This window comes from Osmerus eperlanus, chromosome 2, assembly GCF_963692335.1.
Source record: "Osmerus eperlanus chromosome 2, fOsmEpe2.1, whole genome shotgun sequence".
Classification (NCBI taxonomy): Eukaryota; Metazoa; Chordata; class Actinopteri; order Osmeriformes; family Osmeridae; genus Osmerus; species Osmerus eperlanus.
Window position 1 is genome coordinate 17,166,162 of NC_085019.1, and position 18,489 is coordinate 17,184,650.

Genomic DNA, 18,489 nt, shown 5'->3' on the forward strand with positions numbered 1-18,489 from the left:
GAATTTGTTTTAAACCTAGAGGTTTAAAAGGTTACCTTTGCCTAAACTGACATGCACCAACTCAGTTTCAACAGCCATTTACACATTTAGTCTCTATTTGTTACTCTATTCTTAAGGCATGTTTAACTTAATGTCTGCACCTCTCTGTCACCAACTGTCTCTGCAGTGGGGGCTTCACAGGGTGTCTACAGGTATAAACAAGTTAAATGTAAGACCTTTTAATACCACTTCCAAATGAAATTAAAGACCAAACTTACGATGGAAATACAAATCAAAAGTGGAAATATACAGTCATCTTTCCAAGTAAACACTGATGTCTGTTCAATATGAACAGTATGGTAAAATGACAATAATCGGTTGAGTTTAAGAACATTGACTAAATGTGTGTAATGCGGAAGGATAACACAAAAATGTAATTGCTGTCCTAAATTAGACTTATTATTACACTAGGGTGGAAATGGTGGAGCAGAAACTAACAATTCCATGAATCCCATGGAAACAAAGGCAAATGTGTGAGATGTACTGATGTGGAGCACAAATGCTCCAAGAAGCAGTACTTCTCTTGAGTGGTTTTTATTCAGATGAATAATCATTGGATTCAGGTCAAAAGTCTATCACTTGAACTAGTTTCATCACTTAAGACACAAAGTCAGCAGCTTGGCATACTGGCACATGGAAAGGATTAAACATTTAGACTTTCATCAAAGTAATGCTGGCTTGTCCTTTTTCATCAATGTCCTCAAAAAAGCAGGCTGCAGAGCTACTGTGTCTGTGGGGTGACTGTCTCTGGAGGGCTGGCAGGCAGGGGCAAGCAGGGCCTGCAGGCAGGCAGGCAGGCAGGCCAGCTGGATCAAGCTGTTCTGGGGTCAGGGCTGAAGAGAAGCTGTCCAGCTAGAGAGGGGTAGTCCAGCAAGGGGTCTGTGTGGATCTCACCATCCTCGAGTCTGTTGCATCCTCTGTTGAACTCTGTTGAGCAGGCCTCTGCATGACCCTCCAGACCTGTCAAAGTGAAGAAAGGGTCCATGTCAGTTGTGAAAAATGAAGCTTTTCCCATCTACACTTGATACAGACTTCAGTTTTGACTGTGAAATGCAGTGTCATTACTTGAACTTGAATCCAAATGTGTTGACGTCATGGAGACCCATGCAGTCACTCAAAACACAGGTTCGATTCCAGGCTCTGGCAAGAGTATTTACCTCTAAACTGGTCAATATATACACATCTGACAAAAGACCAGCTCGACCTTTGCTTGTAAACAGTGATTCTGACTGTAAGAGACCTTTAAATAGCCTGACTTACCGAAATTGGCAAAACTAGCCTGGCTAACGTAGGTCGCTTTCTCAGGGCATATGACGAATGAAACAGGCTCGCCTTGAAAAAGTCTCCCTGCCGCATAGGCTTATTACAAAGACTTTCACGCCAAAAATCACCATTATGAGCTGACAGGTCTGTGGGGAATTGCTTTTTCTCCTAAAGGCTGCTCTCCTCGACCTTTTTGATGAACAATTCGCCGAGATGCAAAATGACTCACTAATTAAAAACACAGAGGAAAAAAGCTAGAGCTACAGTAGCTACTTTTCGAGTTTGGTTTTCCGTCACTTCAGAATCACGATCTATAAGGTCTAAAAGTGCTAAACCTTCACCATAATTCAAGAGTAGTGTACTTTCACAAACCCAATCATTAATTCTAGCTTAAAATGTGTAAAACCAGGACTTACCGAAAGTGGCTGCCTCCAACACGGCTTTCACGGGAGACGACTTTCACGGGACACGGGAAACAACAATGGCCGCCGAAAAATAATTTGTATTCGTAACAGCGAGCTGCGATTGGAAGCGAAATGAAACAGGGGCTAAAAAACGAGGGTGGGGGCTTGGTCAGCACACATTTTCAAGAAAGCATGCGTGTGTCAAGGGGCTCTGGCCCCTTGTGTGTGAGAGAATGTGGAGCACGCGCGCACAGGAGCAAAGGGAGAGAGGATTTGGGGAAACAGCCCTAGAAATTAGCCAAGCATGCATGTTTCAAATATTCACTAAAAATCGAGTTTTCATGTTACAGTCAACTTTTTCTCAGATTTGTGTACTCAACATTCTCAAGAGTCTTCATATGAACTAGTGATTGAATCAGAGTATCAGTTTTTGGCCGGCGGATGTGTAAAGCATTATTTTAGCATTAGCAATAAATTCAATTTGCTTTATATCAATCATTTTTAGAGGTATGAAGTTGCCTTTGCACATGGTAACATGTTGTAGTGTCTTCCACGTGACATACCAAGTTTGGTGTTGATATCTCAAAGATTTGCTGAGATTTGACCAAACGTCCTGTTTGGTTGCTTTGTTGCAGATTTTGATTGGCTCTACCGGACAAACGGTTTTGAAAATCAGAAATCCCTACGATAACTTTTGTGAGGCTCAGTCTGGATATCATCTATGGCAATTTTGAAGAAAATTCGACCAAAAATGTAGGAGGAGTAGGGAAAAAACGCGTTTCCTTAATCTTTATTGTACAGACAAATCCAATATGGTGGCCGTTATAGCTTCTTGAGGCTTTTTTATTCCTCATGAGAAATAAGGCATATGTAATGAATTTCAGAATTTTGGGACTTATGGCCTGCAAATGGCATCAATTTGAAAATTGACATATTGGGGCGTGGCCTGTAGCGCCACCTATTGTCTCACATGGCCCATGTTTGGTATGGTAGTTACTAATGGTCTGCAGTTTCAACATGCCAAATTTCACAACTTTTTACGGTACTGGTCTAGGGGCTGCCATTGACTCCCATGGGTAAAAAATAATAATACCACCAATAACAATAGGGTTCTCCTACCGGAGGAACCCTAAATATAGCTGCAAGCAGCAATGGAGGGGCCAAGCAGTCCAGAGCAGGACATGGCCTCCATAGCACTTGTGCAACAATTAAGTCACAACAACCTGTTGCACTCATGCAACACACCAAGTTTGGTTGAAATATATGTTTGTGTTCAAGAGTACTGAGAGTTCAAAGTTATTTTTCTGGTATAACACTGCAGGCCTCCTCTGCTCCTCATGGGAACGATGAAACCCAAGTTTGGTGACAATCGCGCAAATGGTTGCTGAGATATGCTCTTGCGCCTCGTTTGGCGGCTTTGCCACCGCTTTTGATCGTCTCTACCGAACAAACGTTTTTGAAAATTGAAAATTCATCTGATTGCTTTTGTGAAACTGGGTCTAAAGATCATCTTTGCCAAATTTGGTAAACATTGGACAAAAATTGTGGCGTGCAAAAGGTTTTTACACTTTTCCATGAAATCCAAAATGGCGGCCACGTCCGTTCGAATTTTATGAAAAGTTATTAATAGTCAGGCTTGATATCTCACAAGACATCAACAGACAAAGAAATTACTTTATTAAGGTAAACACTTCAACAGTTATTAGCGTAAACACGTTTATGCTTCCGGCCACGCCCCCTTTTAGTCACATGACACAATCTTTGGAGGACATCCTCAGAATAAGGTTCCGAGGCGGCGTACCAAATTTAGTTTCACTGCCTCAAACAACTGCTGAGATATGACTTCACTTCCTGTTTGGTGGCTTTTCTGCTGATTTTAATTGGCTGTCACGGACAAACGGTTGTGGGGATCAAAATGCTCTACCATAACTTTTGTGCGGCTTGGTCTGAAGAGCATATCTGGTAATTTTGAAGAAGATTTGACAAAGATTGTAGGAGGAGTAGGCTTTCAAAGGTTTTTGATAAAACCGGAAATAGCGGAAAATCTATATAACCGGAAATTGACCCCATAGGGTGCGTTGAACTCTTCTTCGTCCAGGGAATCCAATGGTACCTCATTTTTGAAAATGGGTCATACGGTTCAAAAGTTGCGTGTGTAAACACAAGTCCAACTTTGACCCATTGGTGGCGCTAGAGTGCCCGAGTATGGGACATGAAACTTTGTGAATTGGACCAGGGGACTGTCCCCAATGAGTGTGCCAAATTTCACAACTTTCGACCAAGCGCTTCTAGGGCCTGCCATAGACACCCAGTCTTAAGAAGTATAATAATAAATATAGCTGCAAGCAGCAATGGAGGGGCCAAGCAGTCCAGAGCAGGACATGGCCTCCATAGCACTTGTGCAACAATTAAGTCACAACAACCTGTTGCACTCATGCAACACACCAAGTTTGCTTGAAATATATGTTTGCGTTCAAGAGTACTGATAGTTCAAAGTTATTTTTCTGGTATAACACTGCAGGCCTCCTCTGCTCCTCATGGGAACGATGGAACCCAAGTTTGGTGACAATCGCGCAAATGGTTGCTGAGATATGCTCTTGCGCCTCGTTTGGCGGCTTCGCCACCGCTTTTGATCGTCTCTACCGAACAAACGTTTTTGAAAATTGAAAATTCTTCTGATTGCTTTTGTGAAACTGGGTCTAAAGATCATCTTTGCCAAATTTGGTACTTGGTAAACTCAGAATAAGTTTCCGAGGCGGCGTACCAAATTTAGTTTCACTGCCTCAAACAACTGCTGAGATATGACTTCACTTCCTGTTTGGTGGCTCTTCTGCTGATTCTATATGACTGGGTATGACGTCATAGAGTGCGTTGAACTTGTCTTGATCCAGGGAATCCAATGATACCTCATTTTGGAAAATGCGGCATATGGTTCAAAGGTAACGTGTGTAAACACACCTTCAACTTTGACCCATTGGTGGCGCTAGAGGGTTGAAATGGGAGACATGAAACTTGGTGAAAGTGATGAGGGGACAGGTCCCAAAGAGTGTGCCAAATTTCACAACTTCTGAGCATGTGGTTCTAGGGGCTGCCATAGACTCCCATGGCAGATGTATAATAATAATAATAATTATAAGAAAAGGTAGAAACCCTTGTGGTGGCTTCGCCGCTTCGCGGCTTGGCCACCAATTATAAGAAAAGGTAGAAACCCTGATGGTGGCTTCGCCGCTTCGCGGCTTGGCCACCAATAACTAGAGAGGGTACAATTTCTGGGGAAATTGTAGGGTGTGCTTGCGTCGGTTGCACATGGGGTCCGTTTTTTAATGACATTTTTACAACTGATATTTCTGTATTTTATATAAAAATGCATACTTATTATTTATAAAGATTACATAGATTTAAAAGCTTTTTTTTTTGCTGCTCATTTACAACTGGAAATACGAGTGAAGCGTAGAATGAAATAGATGTCTTCTCATTTCCCCTGCAAGAGTCAGCCTCATCGTTGAATCAACAAATAAATTTGGCAGACCGGTGTAAAAATTGACCTAATCTCTATGACTTAAACGTCCTTTTAAGTTTTTCCCTTCTCGTGATATTTTCATGCATTTAGCCTACTCATTGCATTCATTCATTAATAAAGAACCCCCTTTGAAGATTATTCTACGACATTACCGGCAGTAGAAGATGGAATCGCGATTCAAACAGTACCATCTGCTAACTGAAAATATGCCCCCCAAAACGTAAATAAGCTTGACATTTATTTAGTGGAAAATCGCTCATTCATAAAAAGCTCGCTGGTAGAGATCATTGTCAGTAACAACGCAAAATGCGATATAGCCCTGTGTGGAGAAGCTGCCCCGGTAAATTGTACTACTACGGTACAGTACTAGACTACTGCTGTGTTCGTCTTGGTAGCGATTGCGTTGGTTGAATTGGATTTAACGTTCCGTTGTACGGTTTAGGCTGAAATTAATTATTTTCATGAACAGATTGACAAAGTTTAGGCTGTGGCAATGAAGTTCAGGTTAGTAGTTAGATAGACTTTTGATTTAAGTAAGGGGAGTGCCGAACATGTTCTGTCGCCGTTTGACTTCCTAAACAGCTGTGTAGCTTGTAGTGTCTCGCGTAGGCTACAGCGTTGCAGTGATACACTGGATTGAAACCACAGGTAATGATAATTTCACCCACAAATCGTTTACTTGTAATCTAATGTCATAATAAATCCTACAACGAAAATGTATATGTGAGGAATGTTTATTTTAACGATTGAAAACAGATACATCATAGACCACTGTAGTATGTGTTGCCTGGGCAACACAGGCTAATGTCATGATGCTAATACTTCAGTGAAATAGTAGACTACTGTTTCCGAAAGTAGATGTACTTCCTTAATAATATAAGCTTATATTGTACATTACACATCACAATTGTGTGTCATATCACAAAGTAAAATGAGTAAATAGTTATCACCTTGGCCTCTTTGCTTGTGGCGTTTCTGCAGCTGCCTTGCAGTAAAGCTATAGTTAGCCTAGCTATCCCCCAAGTTAACAGATGCAAAACGAATGTTCTGCCAAAGATAGTCACGCGTGTTTTCGTGACATTAGTGACGTAAGTAACGTCAGTGACTGTGGCTAGCAAATTAGCCACCGTTAGCTTCACTTTTCGCCACAAAAACTTAACTTGAGCCTAAACCATGCAACGGATCGTAAATCCCAATAGAAGCAACTCAATCGCTACCAAGACGAAACTTTTGACACCTAGGTTGTCTATGTAGGCCAAATATTGATTGAGTTTTAGGGGGGCAAAAAGAAAAAATAAATAAATAATAATAACTAGAGAGTGGAAAATCGCTTTCATGAAAAGCTCACTGGTAGCGATCATTAAGTAACAACAGTAACAACGCAAAGTGTGCTATCCCTGTGTGGAGAAGCTGCCCCGGTAAATTGTACTACTACGGTACAGTAGACTACTGCTGTGTTCGTCTTGGTAGCGATTGCGTTGGTTGAATTGGATTTAACGTTCCGTTGTACGGTTTAGGCTGAAATTAATCATTTTCATGAACAGATTGACAAAGTTTAGGCTGTGGCAATGAAGTTAAGGTTAGCAGTTAGATAGACTTTTGATTTAAGTAAGGGGAGTGCCAAACACGTTCTGTCGCCGTTTGACTTCCTACATCTGTGTAGATGTTTTTGTAGTGTCTCGCGTAGGCTACAGCGTTGCAGTGAGCAACACTGGTTTGAAACCACAGGTAATGATAATTTCACCCACAAATCGTTTACTTGTAATGTAATGTCATAATAAATCCTACAACGAAAATGTATTTGTGAGGAATGTTTATTTTAAAGATTGAAAACAGATGCATCATAGACCACTGTAGTATGTGTTGCCCGGGCAACAGAGGCTAATGTCATGATGCTAATGCTTCAGTGAAATAGTAGACTACCGTTTCCAAAAGTAGATGTGGTCCTACTTCCTTAATAATATCAGCTAATATTGTACATTACATTTCATAATTGTGTTTCACATCACAAAGTAAAATGAGTAAATAGTTATCACCCTGGCCTCTTTGCTTGTGGCGTTCCTGCAGCTGCCTTGCAGTAAAGCTATAGTTAGCCTAGCTATCCCCCAAGTTAACAGATGTGAAACGAATGTTCTGCTACAGGTAGTCACGGGTGTTTTCGTGACGTAGTGACGTTAGTAACGTCAGTGACTGTGGCTAGCAAATTAGCCACCGTTAGCTTCACTTTTCACCACAAAAACGCAATTTCTACTTAAACCATGCAACGGAACGTAAATAAAAATACAACCAACGCAATCGCTACCAAGACGAACCTTTTGACACCACCGTTGTGTATGTAGTCCAAATATTGACTGATCCTTAGGGGGGCGAAAATAAATTATAATAATAAATAAATATATATGTGAGAGAACAAAGGTTGTGCTCTCGCCGAAGGCTTGAGCACACCCAACTAGAGAGGGTACAATTTCTGGGGAAATTGTAGGGTGTGCTTGCTTGCGTCGGTTGCACAGGGGTCCGTTTTTGAATGACATTTTTATAACTGATATTTCTGTATATTTTATATAAAAATGCATACTTATTATTTATAAAGATTACATAGATTTAAAAGCATTTTTTTTTGCTGCTCATTTACAACTGAAAATACGAGTGAAGTGTAGAATGAAATAGATGTCTTCTCATTTCACCTGCAAGAGGCAGCCTCATCGTTGAATCAAAACGAATACATTTGGCAGACCGGTGTAAAAATTGACCTAATCTCTATGACTTAAACGTCCTTTTAAGTTTTTCCCTTCTCGTGATATTTTAAGGAATTTAGCCTACTCATTGCATTCATTCATGAATAAAGAACCCCCTTTGAAGATTATTGTACGACGTTACTGGCAGTAGAAGATGGAATCGCGATTCAAACAGTACCATCTGCTAACTGAAAATATGCCCCCAAAAACGTAAATAAGCTTGACATTTATTTAGTGGAAAATCGCTTTCATAAAAAGCTCACTGGTAGCGATCATTGTCAGTAACAACGCCAAGTGCGATATAGCCCTGTGTGGAGAAGCTGCCCCGGTAAATTGTACTACTACGGTACAGTACTAGACTACTCCCAGCTAACACAGTTACGTTGCCCTTACGTTGCCGCAACGTCACTCGATGACCAAACATACGTTGCCGCAACGTCTTTGGCGACGTTGCGGGACCGTGCATCTGTGGGACGCCAGAACGTAATCTTGTGACGTTGCCAGTCCGTAACCGCGACGTCGTGGCAACGTTATTTTCCGACGTTGCCAGTCTGTAACCGCGACCTCCTAGCAACGTTGTTTTGTGACGTTGCCAGTCCGTAACCGCGACGTCGTGGCAACGTTATTTTCCGACGTTGCCAGTCTGTAACCGCGACCTCCTAGCAACGTTGTTTTGTGACGTTGCCAGTCCGTAACCGCGACCTCCTAGCAACGTAATTTTGTGACGTTGCTAGTCCGTAACTGCGACCTCCTTGCAACGTTGTTTTGTGACGTTGCCAGTCCGTAACCGCGACGTTAATTAAGTAACCTATATTTCATATGCAGACCTCATTTGCCCAAAAGGCTACTTGTTTTGGTATAATAGGCTACATGGTAGCCAACGTTAGGAGGACTATGTTTGTGTGATGTGTAGCCTAACTTGAGGTAAATCATAAACGAGGCAGCATTTCAGAATCAGAGTGTTTTAATCGCCATGAAAGTTTGCACAGACAAGGAATTTACTTTGGCAGGAAGGTATATACATTCAACATATAGGAATCTTAAATATGTGGTCTACCTATACTAAAGGGGAGTCAGATGGCTGAGCGGAATCAGGCTATTAATCAGAAGGTTGCCAAATGATGTTGTATCCTTGGGCAAGGCACTTCACCCTACTTGCCTCCAGGGAATGTCCCTGTACTTACTGTAAGTTGCTCTGGATAAGAGCGTCTGCTAAAATGACAATGTACAAACTCTCACCCCTAAGGGGCTTAAGTATGTAACATTTAGAATAAAAACTAAAATGGCCAAAATATATACATACTTGATATAAAAAGTGCAAACACTGCAAAACAAAAGTGCCAAACAAACACAGCAAAACAAAAGTGCAAAACAAACAAAGTGCAAAACTAAAATCTTCTCCCAATCCGCTACAGGTCCTGTCTGTTGGCCCCGACAATGAAGCACAAAATAAGTTAGTGTCCCATCAACATAATTGCACACGTGAAAGGGGCTACACAAGTCATTAAAAAATCACATCTAAAATAACATACATCTTCAGAAAGATATGTGATTCTAGTTTGTCACATAGCCATGTGACAGGTTGGATATGGAAGCTACAATCATGAGTCATTCACCTGGCTCGTTTCAAATGGGCTGCCGGGGCATGTTTGAGCATGTCCCCTATGAGGAGCTCTACCGCCTTCTCCCCCAGTCCGGTCTGCCACTTCATCACAGCATCTGCAATTAGAAGTCATGAACTTATTGTCAGCACCAATTTGAACGTTGAACGCTGTTGCCAGCCAGGTAAGATACATATTTTCTATTCTTTTTTGCAATTCTAATATGACAAATGGATTTCATCAATAACCAACCAGCATTAGCTAGCCAACTAGCTACATTACAGGTAGTTAACTACTGCGGGCCTACTTCACCACTAGCAAATCTAATCGGAATTCAAGTTGGTAATGGACGTGATAGTTATTTGCCTGTGATCTAATTACTTTTACGTAGCTTGTGGTTATGGGACATGTGATATCACAAAGATCCTTTTTAGAAACGAGTGGTCAGACTCACGTTTAATTGTCGTGCTCAGGGCTGTGCCGAGGAGTGGCAGCTTCCCCTTCTTTCCCCTGAGGCTGTAGCTGCTCCATACGGCATTGGTGGCCAATGCCCGCATCACCCTCCTCACGCACTCTCCAGGGCTGGACCCACTGACAAGGCTCAGATGGTGGATCTAGGATATCAACAAGGTAGGTACAATATTACAAGACATTGCTGAATTGTTTACTAGAATTCAAATGATGTTGAACTCTGCGTGTAAGTCATAGTTCCTGGCATCTCCAAACACCTACCACTCTCTTTCGGAACTCCAGCACTGTAAGGCGCTCCTCCAGGTCTTGGAGTTCGGCCAAAGTTTGGGACACCTGAATGTCTAAAACAGTCCTGTCCTGTCCGCCCTGTGACCGCCTGAAGAGGAGAGCCTCTCTCTGGTTCTCCTCCAAGGTCTCCATTTTTTGTAAAATAACCTGTAACGTGTCTACTCAAGGACATGTAAATGATTTTACATGATTGGCATACACTGTGATTCTTCTAGATTAGCTGTAACATTGATATATTTAACAAATGTTACCTTGAATTTTCTGAAATGTTTTCTCCCAAGATGGTACAGCTGAATGGGGTATAAAAAGCATTAGTATGACAACGTGTTGTTTGACAAATATGTTTCCCCCCGCCACGATCAGAACAACTTAGGTATGCCTTTTAATGAGTTGGCAATGCTATTGAACAGCTTTTAGTATTTTTTAGAGTGTCTTATATTTGAACTTGCCGGGCTGCCAGCTGTTTTCTTGGGCCTCCAATGGGTTCTCCTCTACCACTCCTGGGTGTATGGCATCTGGTGATGCAAAAGTTCATGCTTTTGCTTCAAAACATAGCCTTTAGGGTTGCCATGGCTCATACGATTATACGGTCATTCATCACCTTACCATTATTTAACAGGGACACGTCGCCAGGCCGTGTGACGGTGGTAGGATAATCTATAGAGAAATGAAAGTGTAATGTAGTTTATGTACAAAGTATTAGCATATTGATAGTACAACTGTGTTAAAATCTTTAATTACTGTTGATTATTGAGATTCTTGAACAACCTACAATGGGATGTTGCTGGTTGTGGTGAAGTAGGTTGTGGTGGAGTAGGTAAGGTAATCTCTGCACAGTTTACGATGAGTGACATTGTGATGAAATTATGGCATTTATACTAGTACAGTCTTTGACATAAACATTTAAAAAAAGATCCAATCTTTATGGGTCTTTTGGTTGCCCACCATGGCATGGACATTTGGAACCGGGCCTTGTATAGAGAATACATGATGTTATATTACAGCGGCTGGCCACTTAGTGTGTTTTTTTGTAGCTGTCTTGTAGACAATAACAAATGTACCTTTAATTTTCTTTTGCCTCTTCTCCATGACCCATGGCTGCTCCTCATCTAAACAGAACTCAAATGATGAAACACTTTGTTGCACAGGCCCATTATTTAATTTGTATATTATACTAAAACAAACTTAATTATTAACGTAGATGTTTTAGTGCTACACACATTTATGTACCACAAAATACAACACACGGTGGTTCTGACATACCTCCACTACTGTCCACATATTTGTGCGGACGTTTGACTACTCGTTTTTGTGGAGCTTCGTCTTCCGTCTCAACGGTGGATTGATATTCAGCCGTCTTGCTCCACCACAAGGCTTTCTCAAAGTCTCCTACGTACGAAATGATAATAGCAAATAGGTTCAATCAAAATAAGACTAACATTTAGTCGTGAACGTTTTCAGAGATTTGAATATACATTCTAGTGTTCTGTTTTGTTTGTGAGTACATTGCCTGTTATCATGTACCTGTAGTTGCAAACACCCGCACTTTTCTGGAGATCCATAATGCCGTATCGGGCATTTCATTATGTCTGGCCCTCTTGGTTGGATGGGCCGGGGGCCAATAACTGTATGTCTCCTGAAATAAAAACTAATAAACTTAATCCAAAAACAGATGTCATGCACAACTTGGAAGAATTAGTGACATGATACTCTTACATATTTAAAGTATACATACCCCATTGTCTGTAAATGTCCAGGATTGGGCTACAATCCCAACCAGCCCTTCCTCAGTAAACTCCACAATATTATACATCCTGTTATAAGAGGCAAGTAAAGCTATTACAGTAAATTGGTATTGCATCGGTGTAAACCGGCGGTGGGCAATTCATTTTTACAAGGGGCCACATGAGAAACCTGAAATGTGTTGGAGGGCGACATCAACAATAACTTGAATTTAATTCTGCTCACTATTCATTTTCTCCCATTGTAAAAGTATATATGTTGATTAGCTGCTACAGGTTCAGAAGAATAAGGATATTCTGTAAATATATCAAATTGTGGTGTAGGTCAAATAGTAAAAGACCATAGAAGTAATAAACAGTAAAAACAAAAACAATTCCATAAGTGTTTCATTTTATTTGTAACTAGTTAATCTTCAAACAATGAATAGTTGTTTTGCAGTATGTTAAAGATATGCAATTGATCAACTTTATACAAAAAGCAATACATGTTTGTTCTGGTTCATTTAGTTGTTTCAGTTCAGTTCTTCTCAGTGAGAGAAGGAGGCCAGTTGTAATAACAGCTAATAACAACGCGGTGAAATAGGCACTGCAATTACACACAAAATGTCAAGACGATGCAATAAGTGAGCACACACACCCAAAACGGCAGTGAGGTTCACGGCAATTAATCACTCTGGTCTAAGCATAGCTGGACATACATGCAAACTATCCAATCAGGGCCCTGGCCGTACACCTGCAAGTGCCAATAATACATAGGCTACAACGATACAATAAAAACAGGGAATAGTGGAGGTGGAACGTTCACGCTAGTGAAGCGCACAGTCAGTCCAATGATCCTTATTAAAACTCCGGAAATGTTAAAAACAGATAACTGTATCAACCTTTTGTTTTTCCGTACAATGCCCAGGTCTGGTGTAAACAGTATTCCTCAAAAAATGTCTCATATTTCATGAAGAATGGCCATGAAAACAGTTTTTCCACCCATGGGAATTCGAATTGCACCTCTGTGCAAGTTTTGGCTTGGGATCCATCTCAACGCTGTGTTTTTAAACTTAACCCTTGTGCTGCCTTCGGGTCACATGACCCAAAGGTTCATAACAAACCATCGTTGTGTTTACCCAATTTTACCCAATACAAAAACAAATAAAAAAAATTGTATTTTAACCTTTGCAATGTGGGGAGTCTGAGACAGCCCAACGGTTAAAAGGAAATGCTTCACTTTGTTTTTGTATGCGGTAAAATTGTCGCAATACGACGGTGGGTCACAATGACTGATGGGTCAGAATGACCTGAAGATAACACAAGGGTTAAGCACTCCAATTAATGTGGAGTCACAAGGCTCCAGAAAATGAGGTTCTGGGTATTGATACAGACGGCACAGATGGCTTCCGTCCTTGTCCTCAATGACCTCACAACAGTCCTGGCTGTTCAGAATGAAGTTCTTGAGGGTTGCGTTTTGCCTTGACATTTTTATCGGCTGTAGTCGCTGCTCCTCAATTCGACATACAACTTGAGATAGTGGGCATCTACCACTCCTCACCATCCTTTTGACTGTTTTCAGGTGGTTTTCGAACTTGAAAGCACTGCAGTTATCCAGGCCATTGAAAGACACAGCATCCTCCACAATGTGCAGCATTGAATGAGTGTTGTACACCAGAAAATGGTGTCCATACAGCTCCCTACCTCTCTCAACAAAGAACTTCAGCAGGTCAGCTGCATACTGTGAGTACCGCTTAAGAAGCATTGGACTAATGAGAGTACACATTGCCACACTGAAAGCCATAAAGTGGCCATAGAGATCATCTCTTAGAATCCCCTTCAGGACAATTTTGCCTGTGTATAGCATGAATTGCCTGAACTCTGTGGCTTTTCACCTCTCCAGCTCCTGAAGACCTCTTGGCTTTCTGGCAAAAATGGAGGGGATGTATGGCTTGAGATTAGCAAGCCTACTGCTGACCTCATCGATTTGTGATGCTGACATTCTGCAACCCTTTTCTCCTCTGCTCCAAATGAAGAGTAGCTTCTTCATGACCCCCAAGCATGCCTGGTGCATGTAGTCCACTGGGAAAGCTGTGACCATGTCGATAGGCAAATCCAACAGTGGAGTGCTGCCATGATGGTGCTCTTTCTGCCCTTGCTGTCTGAAGGAGGAGTCTGTACGCAAGGTGAGTTCCTCTGTTTCTTGATAGGTGACCCTATTGTACCATTCTCCCTTTTGGTCACACCTATCACATCCATAGTACCCCGAGCACAACTTCACATTTTTCACGAAAGCTTTTGCTGGAGCATCACACACAATGCAGAGAATATTAAAGTTCACAGTTTTGTCTCTGTATTGCAGACCACTGGACAGCAGGTTGTTGATGTCTGTGACCATATCATCCAGGAAGTGAAGATCATCTGGCTTTGAACCTCCATATGTCAGTGTGATAGGAAAGACTGAGGTGGGCTTCAGGTGGACAGCACACAGGACGGGCCACATTGCTGTCTTTGAGCTCTTAAATAAAGGCAGGCCATCAATGTTAAAGGATAGGTCAATGGTGTTACAGTCAGAAACTTGTTCTGAGGGGTACTTGAGCAGGTTGTCCCTCAATCTCTCTTTGAGAGGGAAATGCAAATACTCCATGCCGGATTTCTGTGCAGTCTTCACCTCCCTTGGTGTTTTTAAGAGTGTTCTAGAGGAGGATGGCAGTTCAGTATGGCCGTAGCTTTTCAGAATGTTTAACAAGCCATCAATAGCGTTGTGTTTGATCTGAAACTGAGATGCCCAGGTTGCCAGATCCGATGGGAGTGATTTGCACATGGTGACTTCCTGTTCAGATTTCTCCAGGTCATCCTCCAAGGAGTCTTCCAGGTCATCCCCCAACGAGTCTTCCAGGTAATTTTCTAAGGTGTCTTTGTCTAAGCAGTCCTGGTCATCTTCGAATTCTACCTCCATGAGGTCATCCACATTGGCATACAATGGACCACCAGACAGTGGAATTTGATCCCTAAAGTCACTGGTATCATTCAAGTGGTCTTTCTTGCTCTCAGATATCGTCTTTATGATACGTTTAGCTGACCTCCATGATCGCATGTACTGAGTTGCTCGTGCTCGCTTCTCTTCACTCCTTCTGTTAAGAGAATCTATATACTGAATTAATTAAAAGTTTGATCAATGAAAAATAATCCCACGTTTTTCTTGGATTTTAAAGAGTAGCGTCGCACATGTGATTGTTCGAATGCGAGTCTCACAGCGTAACGTCGCATATATTATGTTATTTCGAACATTCCAACTGAATATTTTTCAATAGACAAAAACTGCGACAAACGCTTTAGTATGGCTTCAAAATGTACTTAGGAGAAGGCGAACAAGTAGCATGGTAGCTAACTTAGCCCGGAAGCTAACTAAAGCTAGCTAACTAGCTACCGGTAACCGGAATCCTAACAAGTTAGGTTAAATCATTTGTAAACTAAATCAAACACAGATCAATTAAACCACAACACGACAATAACACAAGTAAGAGTAGTCGTAGTTACCTTGTGAAGAAGATTATTCCAACAAGTAAGTTCCAACAGCAACAATGAAGCATGCATATACATTATACATATACAACCACTTATAATGCACTCCAGATCCGTTGTCCTGCGACCAAAGAGCGACTTAACCGCAACTTAACCCATGGTACCAAAATTAATCTATCCAGCCGACCAAAGTACAACGTCACGGCAACGTTGTCCACGGGACCAAAAAATAACGTAACCAGCCGACCAAGGTACGACGTTGCGGCAACGTTGTCCACGGGTCTAAAAATAAGGTAACCAGCCGACCAAGGTACAACGTCGCGGCAACGTTGTCCATGGGACCAAAAAATAACGTAACCAGCCGACCAAGGTATGACGTCGCGGCAACGTTGTCCACGGGTCTAAAAATAACGTAACCAGCCGACCAAGGTACGACGTCGCGGCAACGTTGTCCATGGGACCAAAAAAAAACGTAACCAGCCGACCAAGGTACGACGTCGCGGCAACGTTGTCCATGGCACCAAAAAAAAACGTAACCAGCCGACCAAGGTACGATGTCGCGGCAACGTTGTCCAGGGGACCAAAAAATAACGTAACCAGCCGACCAAGGTACGACGTCGCGGCAACGTTGTCCACGGGTCTAAAAATAACGTAACCAGCCGACCAAGGTACGACGTCGTGGCAACGTTGTCCATGGGTCTAAAAATAAGGTAACCAGCCGACCAAGGTACAACGTCGCGGCAACGTTGTCCATGGGACCAAAAAATAACGTAACCAGCCGACCAAGGTACGACGTCGCGGCAACGTTGTCCACGGGTCTAAAAATAACGTAACCAGCCGACCAAGGTACGACGTCGCGGCAACGTTGTCCATGGGACCAAAAAAATACGTAACCAGCCGACCAAGGTACGACGTCGCGGCAACGTTGTCCATGGCACCAAAAAATAACGTAACCAGCCGACCAAAGTACGATGTCGCGGCAACGTTGTCCAGGGGACCAAAAAATTACGTAACCAGCCGACCAAGGTACGACGTCGCGGCAACGTTGTCCACGGGTCTAAAAATAACGTAACCAGCCAACCAAGGTACGACGTCGTGGCAACGTTGTCCATGGGACCAACTGGCAACATTCCCTTTATAACGTTGCTACGACGTTGCCAGAAGGTAACGTCGCGGGTTACCAACTGAGCACTTACTGGCAACGTTGCCGCAACGTCATGTGTTAGCTGGGCTGCTGTGTTCGTCTTGGTAGCGATTGCGTTGGTTGAATTTGATTTAACGTTCCGTTGTACGGTTTAGGCTGAAATTAATTATTTTCATGAACAGATTGACAAAGTTTAGGCTGTGGCAATGAAGTTAAGGTTAGTAGTTAGATAGATTTTTGATTTAAGTAAGGGGAGTGCCGAACATGTTCTGTCGCCGTTTGACTTCCTACAGCTGTGTAGATGTTTTTGTAGTGTCTCGCGGAATGTTTATTTTAACGATTGAAAACAGATGCATCATAGACCACTGTAGTATGTGTTGCCCGGGCAACAGAGGCTAATGTCATGATGCTAATACTTCAGTGACATAGTAGACTACTGTTTCCGAAAGTAGATGTACTTCCTTAATAAAATCAGCTTATATTGTACATTACACGTCACAATTGTGTGTCATATCACAAAGTAAAATTAGTAAATAGTTATCACCCTGGCGTCTTTGCTTTTGGCGTTTCTGCAGCTGCCTTGCAGTAAAGCAGTTAGCTTAGCTATCTCCCAGAAGTTAACGAGCTGCTAAACTAATGTTCTGCTAGAGGTAGTCACGCGAGTTTTCGTGACGTTAGTGACGTAAGTAGCGTCATTGACTGTGGCTAGCAAGTTAGCCACCGTTAGCTTCACTTTTCGCCACAAAAACTTAATTTCCACTTAAACCATGCATCGGAACGTAAATCCCAATAGAAGCAACTCAATCGCTACCAAGACGAAACTTTTGACACCTAGGTTGTCTATGTAGGCCAAATATTGACTGAGTTTTAGGGGGGCAAAAAGAATAATAAAAATAATAATATATATGTGAGAGAACAAAGGTTGTGCCCTTGCCGAAGGCAAAGCACACCCAATAATAATAATAATTATAAGAAAAGGTAGAAACACTTGAGGTGGCTGCGCGCGAGAAATAGCCATGCTGTTGACATTATGGGTTCTTGAGACTTTTTTGTTCCCCATTGGCAATAAGGCATGCATACCAACTTTCTGACATCTTGGACTGATGGGGTCAAAATGCCACCCTTTTGAAAGTGACAACTTTAAAGTGTGTTCTGTCAGGCCACCTGTGCTCTGGTCAGGCCCATCAAGCAGAGATCCATTCTTTAAAAGCTTTGATTACAACAATAACTTTATGAAAGTGAGGATACACTTCACTAAAGGAAGTGTGTAGGTTATGTACTACTACTGCTTGCTCTGCCCACACACTTTCCCCATCAATGCTGTTTCCCTCTTTCCCAGTGCAGGTGGTGCGGTGGCCGCATGAGGTTTAGGTGTAGTCCAAAAGTTGCCTCCCACAATCAAAACATATTAACCGTTTTCAAACTTTCTCAAAGATGGCTTGAAAACCACAGATATTGACTCTCTTCTTGAGTAGATCTCTTTCCAGAATCTCAGTCAATCCAGAATCAAGATTAGCCTCATAGGCAATTGGTCTGGTCTAGGGCATAGCCCACGTTCAGCTCCTTGCAAGTATAGCCTGTGATAGTTAAATTGTCCGACTCTGTTCCCATTAAACTACACAGCATGCACACTCAAGGTGACCAACAAGATTATATTAACTAACAAACAATAACATTACAAACATCTAACTGAACGAACACAACAACTGAAATCCCTTGCGTAGCTGTTGTTTTTTTACATGCCGCACTGCATGCTGGGTACCCAAGAGCGCTGACGC

General features: G+C 42.1%; 1 protein-coding gene across 1 annotated transcript; it reads right to left on the minus strand.

The window, feature by feature from the left end:
- Positions 1-8,928: 8,928 nt before the first annotated feature.
- LOC134013584 (uncharacterized) lies at positions 8,929-13,980 on the minus strand. The gene is made up of 11 exons (XM_062453100.1): positions 12,057-13,980; positions 11,846-11,957; positions 11,585-11,710; positions 11,383-11,430; positions 10,928-10,978; positions 10,771-10,836; positions 10,573-10,611; positions 10,295-10,479; positions 10,017-10,176; positions 9,578-9,680; positions 8,929-9,383 (listed from the first exon to the last, which is right to left on the minus strand). The coding sequence occupies exons 1-11, from the start codon at positions 12,180-12,182 to the stop codon at positions 9,371-9,373; spliced, it is 1,029 nt and encodes a 342-aa protein (XP_062309084.1). The 5' UTR covers positions 12,183-13,980; the 3' UTR covers positions 8,929-9,370.
- Between the last annotated feature and the right edge of the window lie 4,509 nt (positions 13,981-18,489).

Coding starts and splice junctions, on each gene's coding strand:
- LOC134013584 (XM_062453100.1), bottom strand. CDS start 12,182: ATGCAATACCAATTTACTGTAATAGCTTTACTTGCCTCTTATAACAGG. Junction 11,958..12,056: donor GGACATTTACAGACAATGGG/GTATGTATACTT, acceptor TTTTTATTTCAG/GAGACATACAGTTATTGGCC. Junction 10,837..10,927: donor CGTGTCCCTGTTAAATAATG/GTAAGGTGATGA, acceptor TTGCATCACCAG/ATGCCATACACCCAGGAGTG.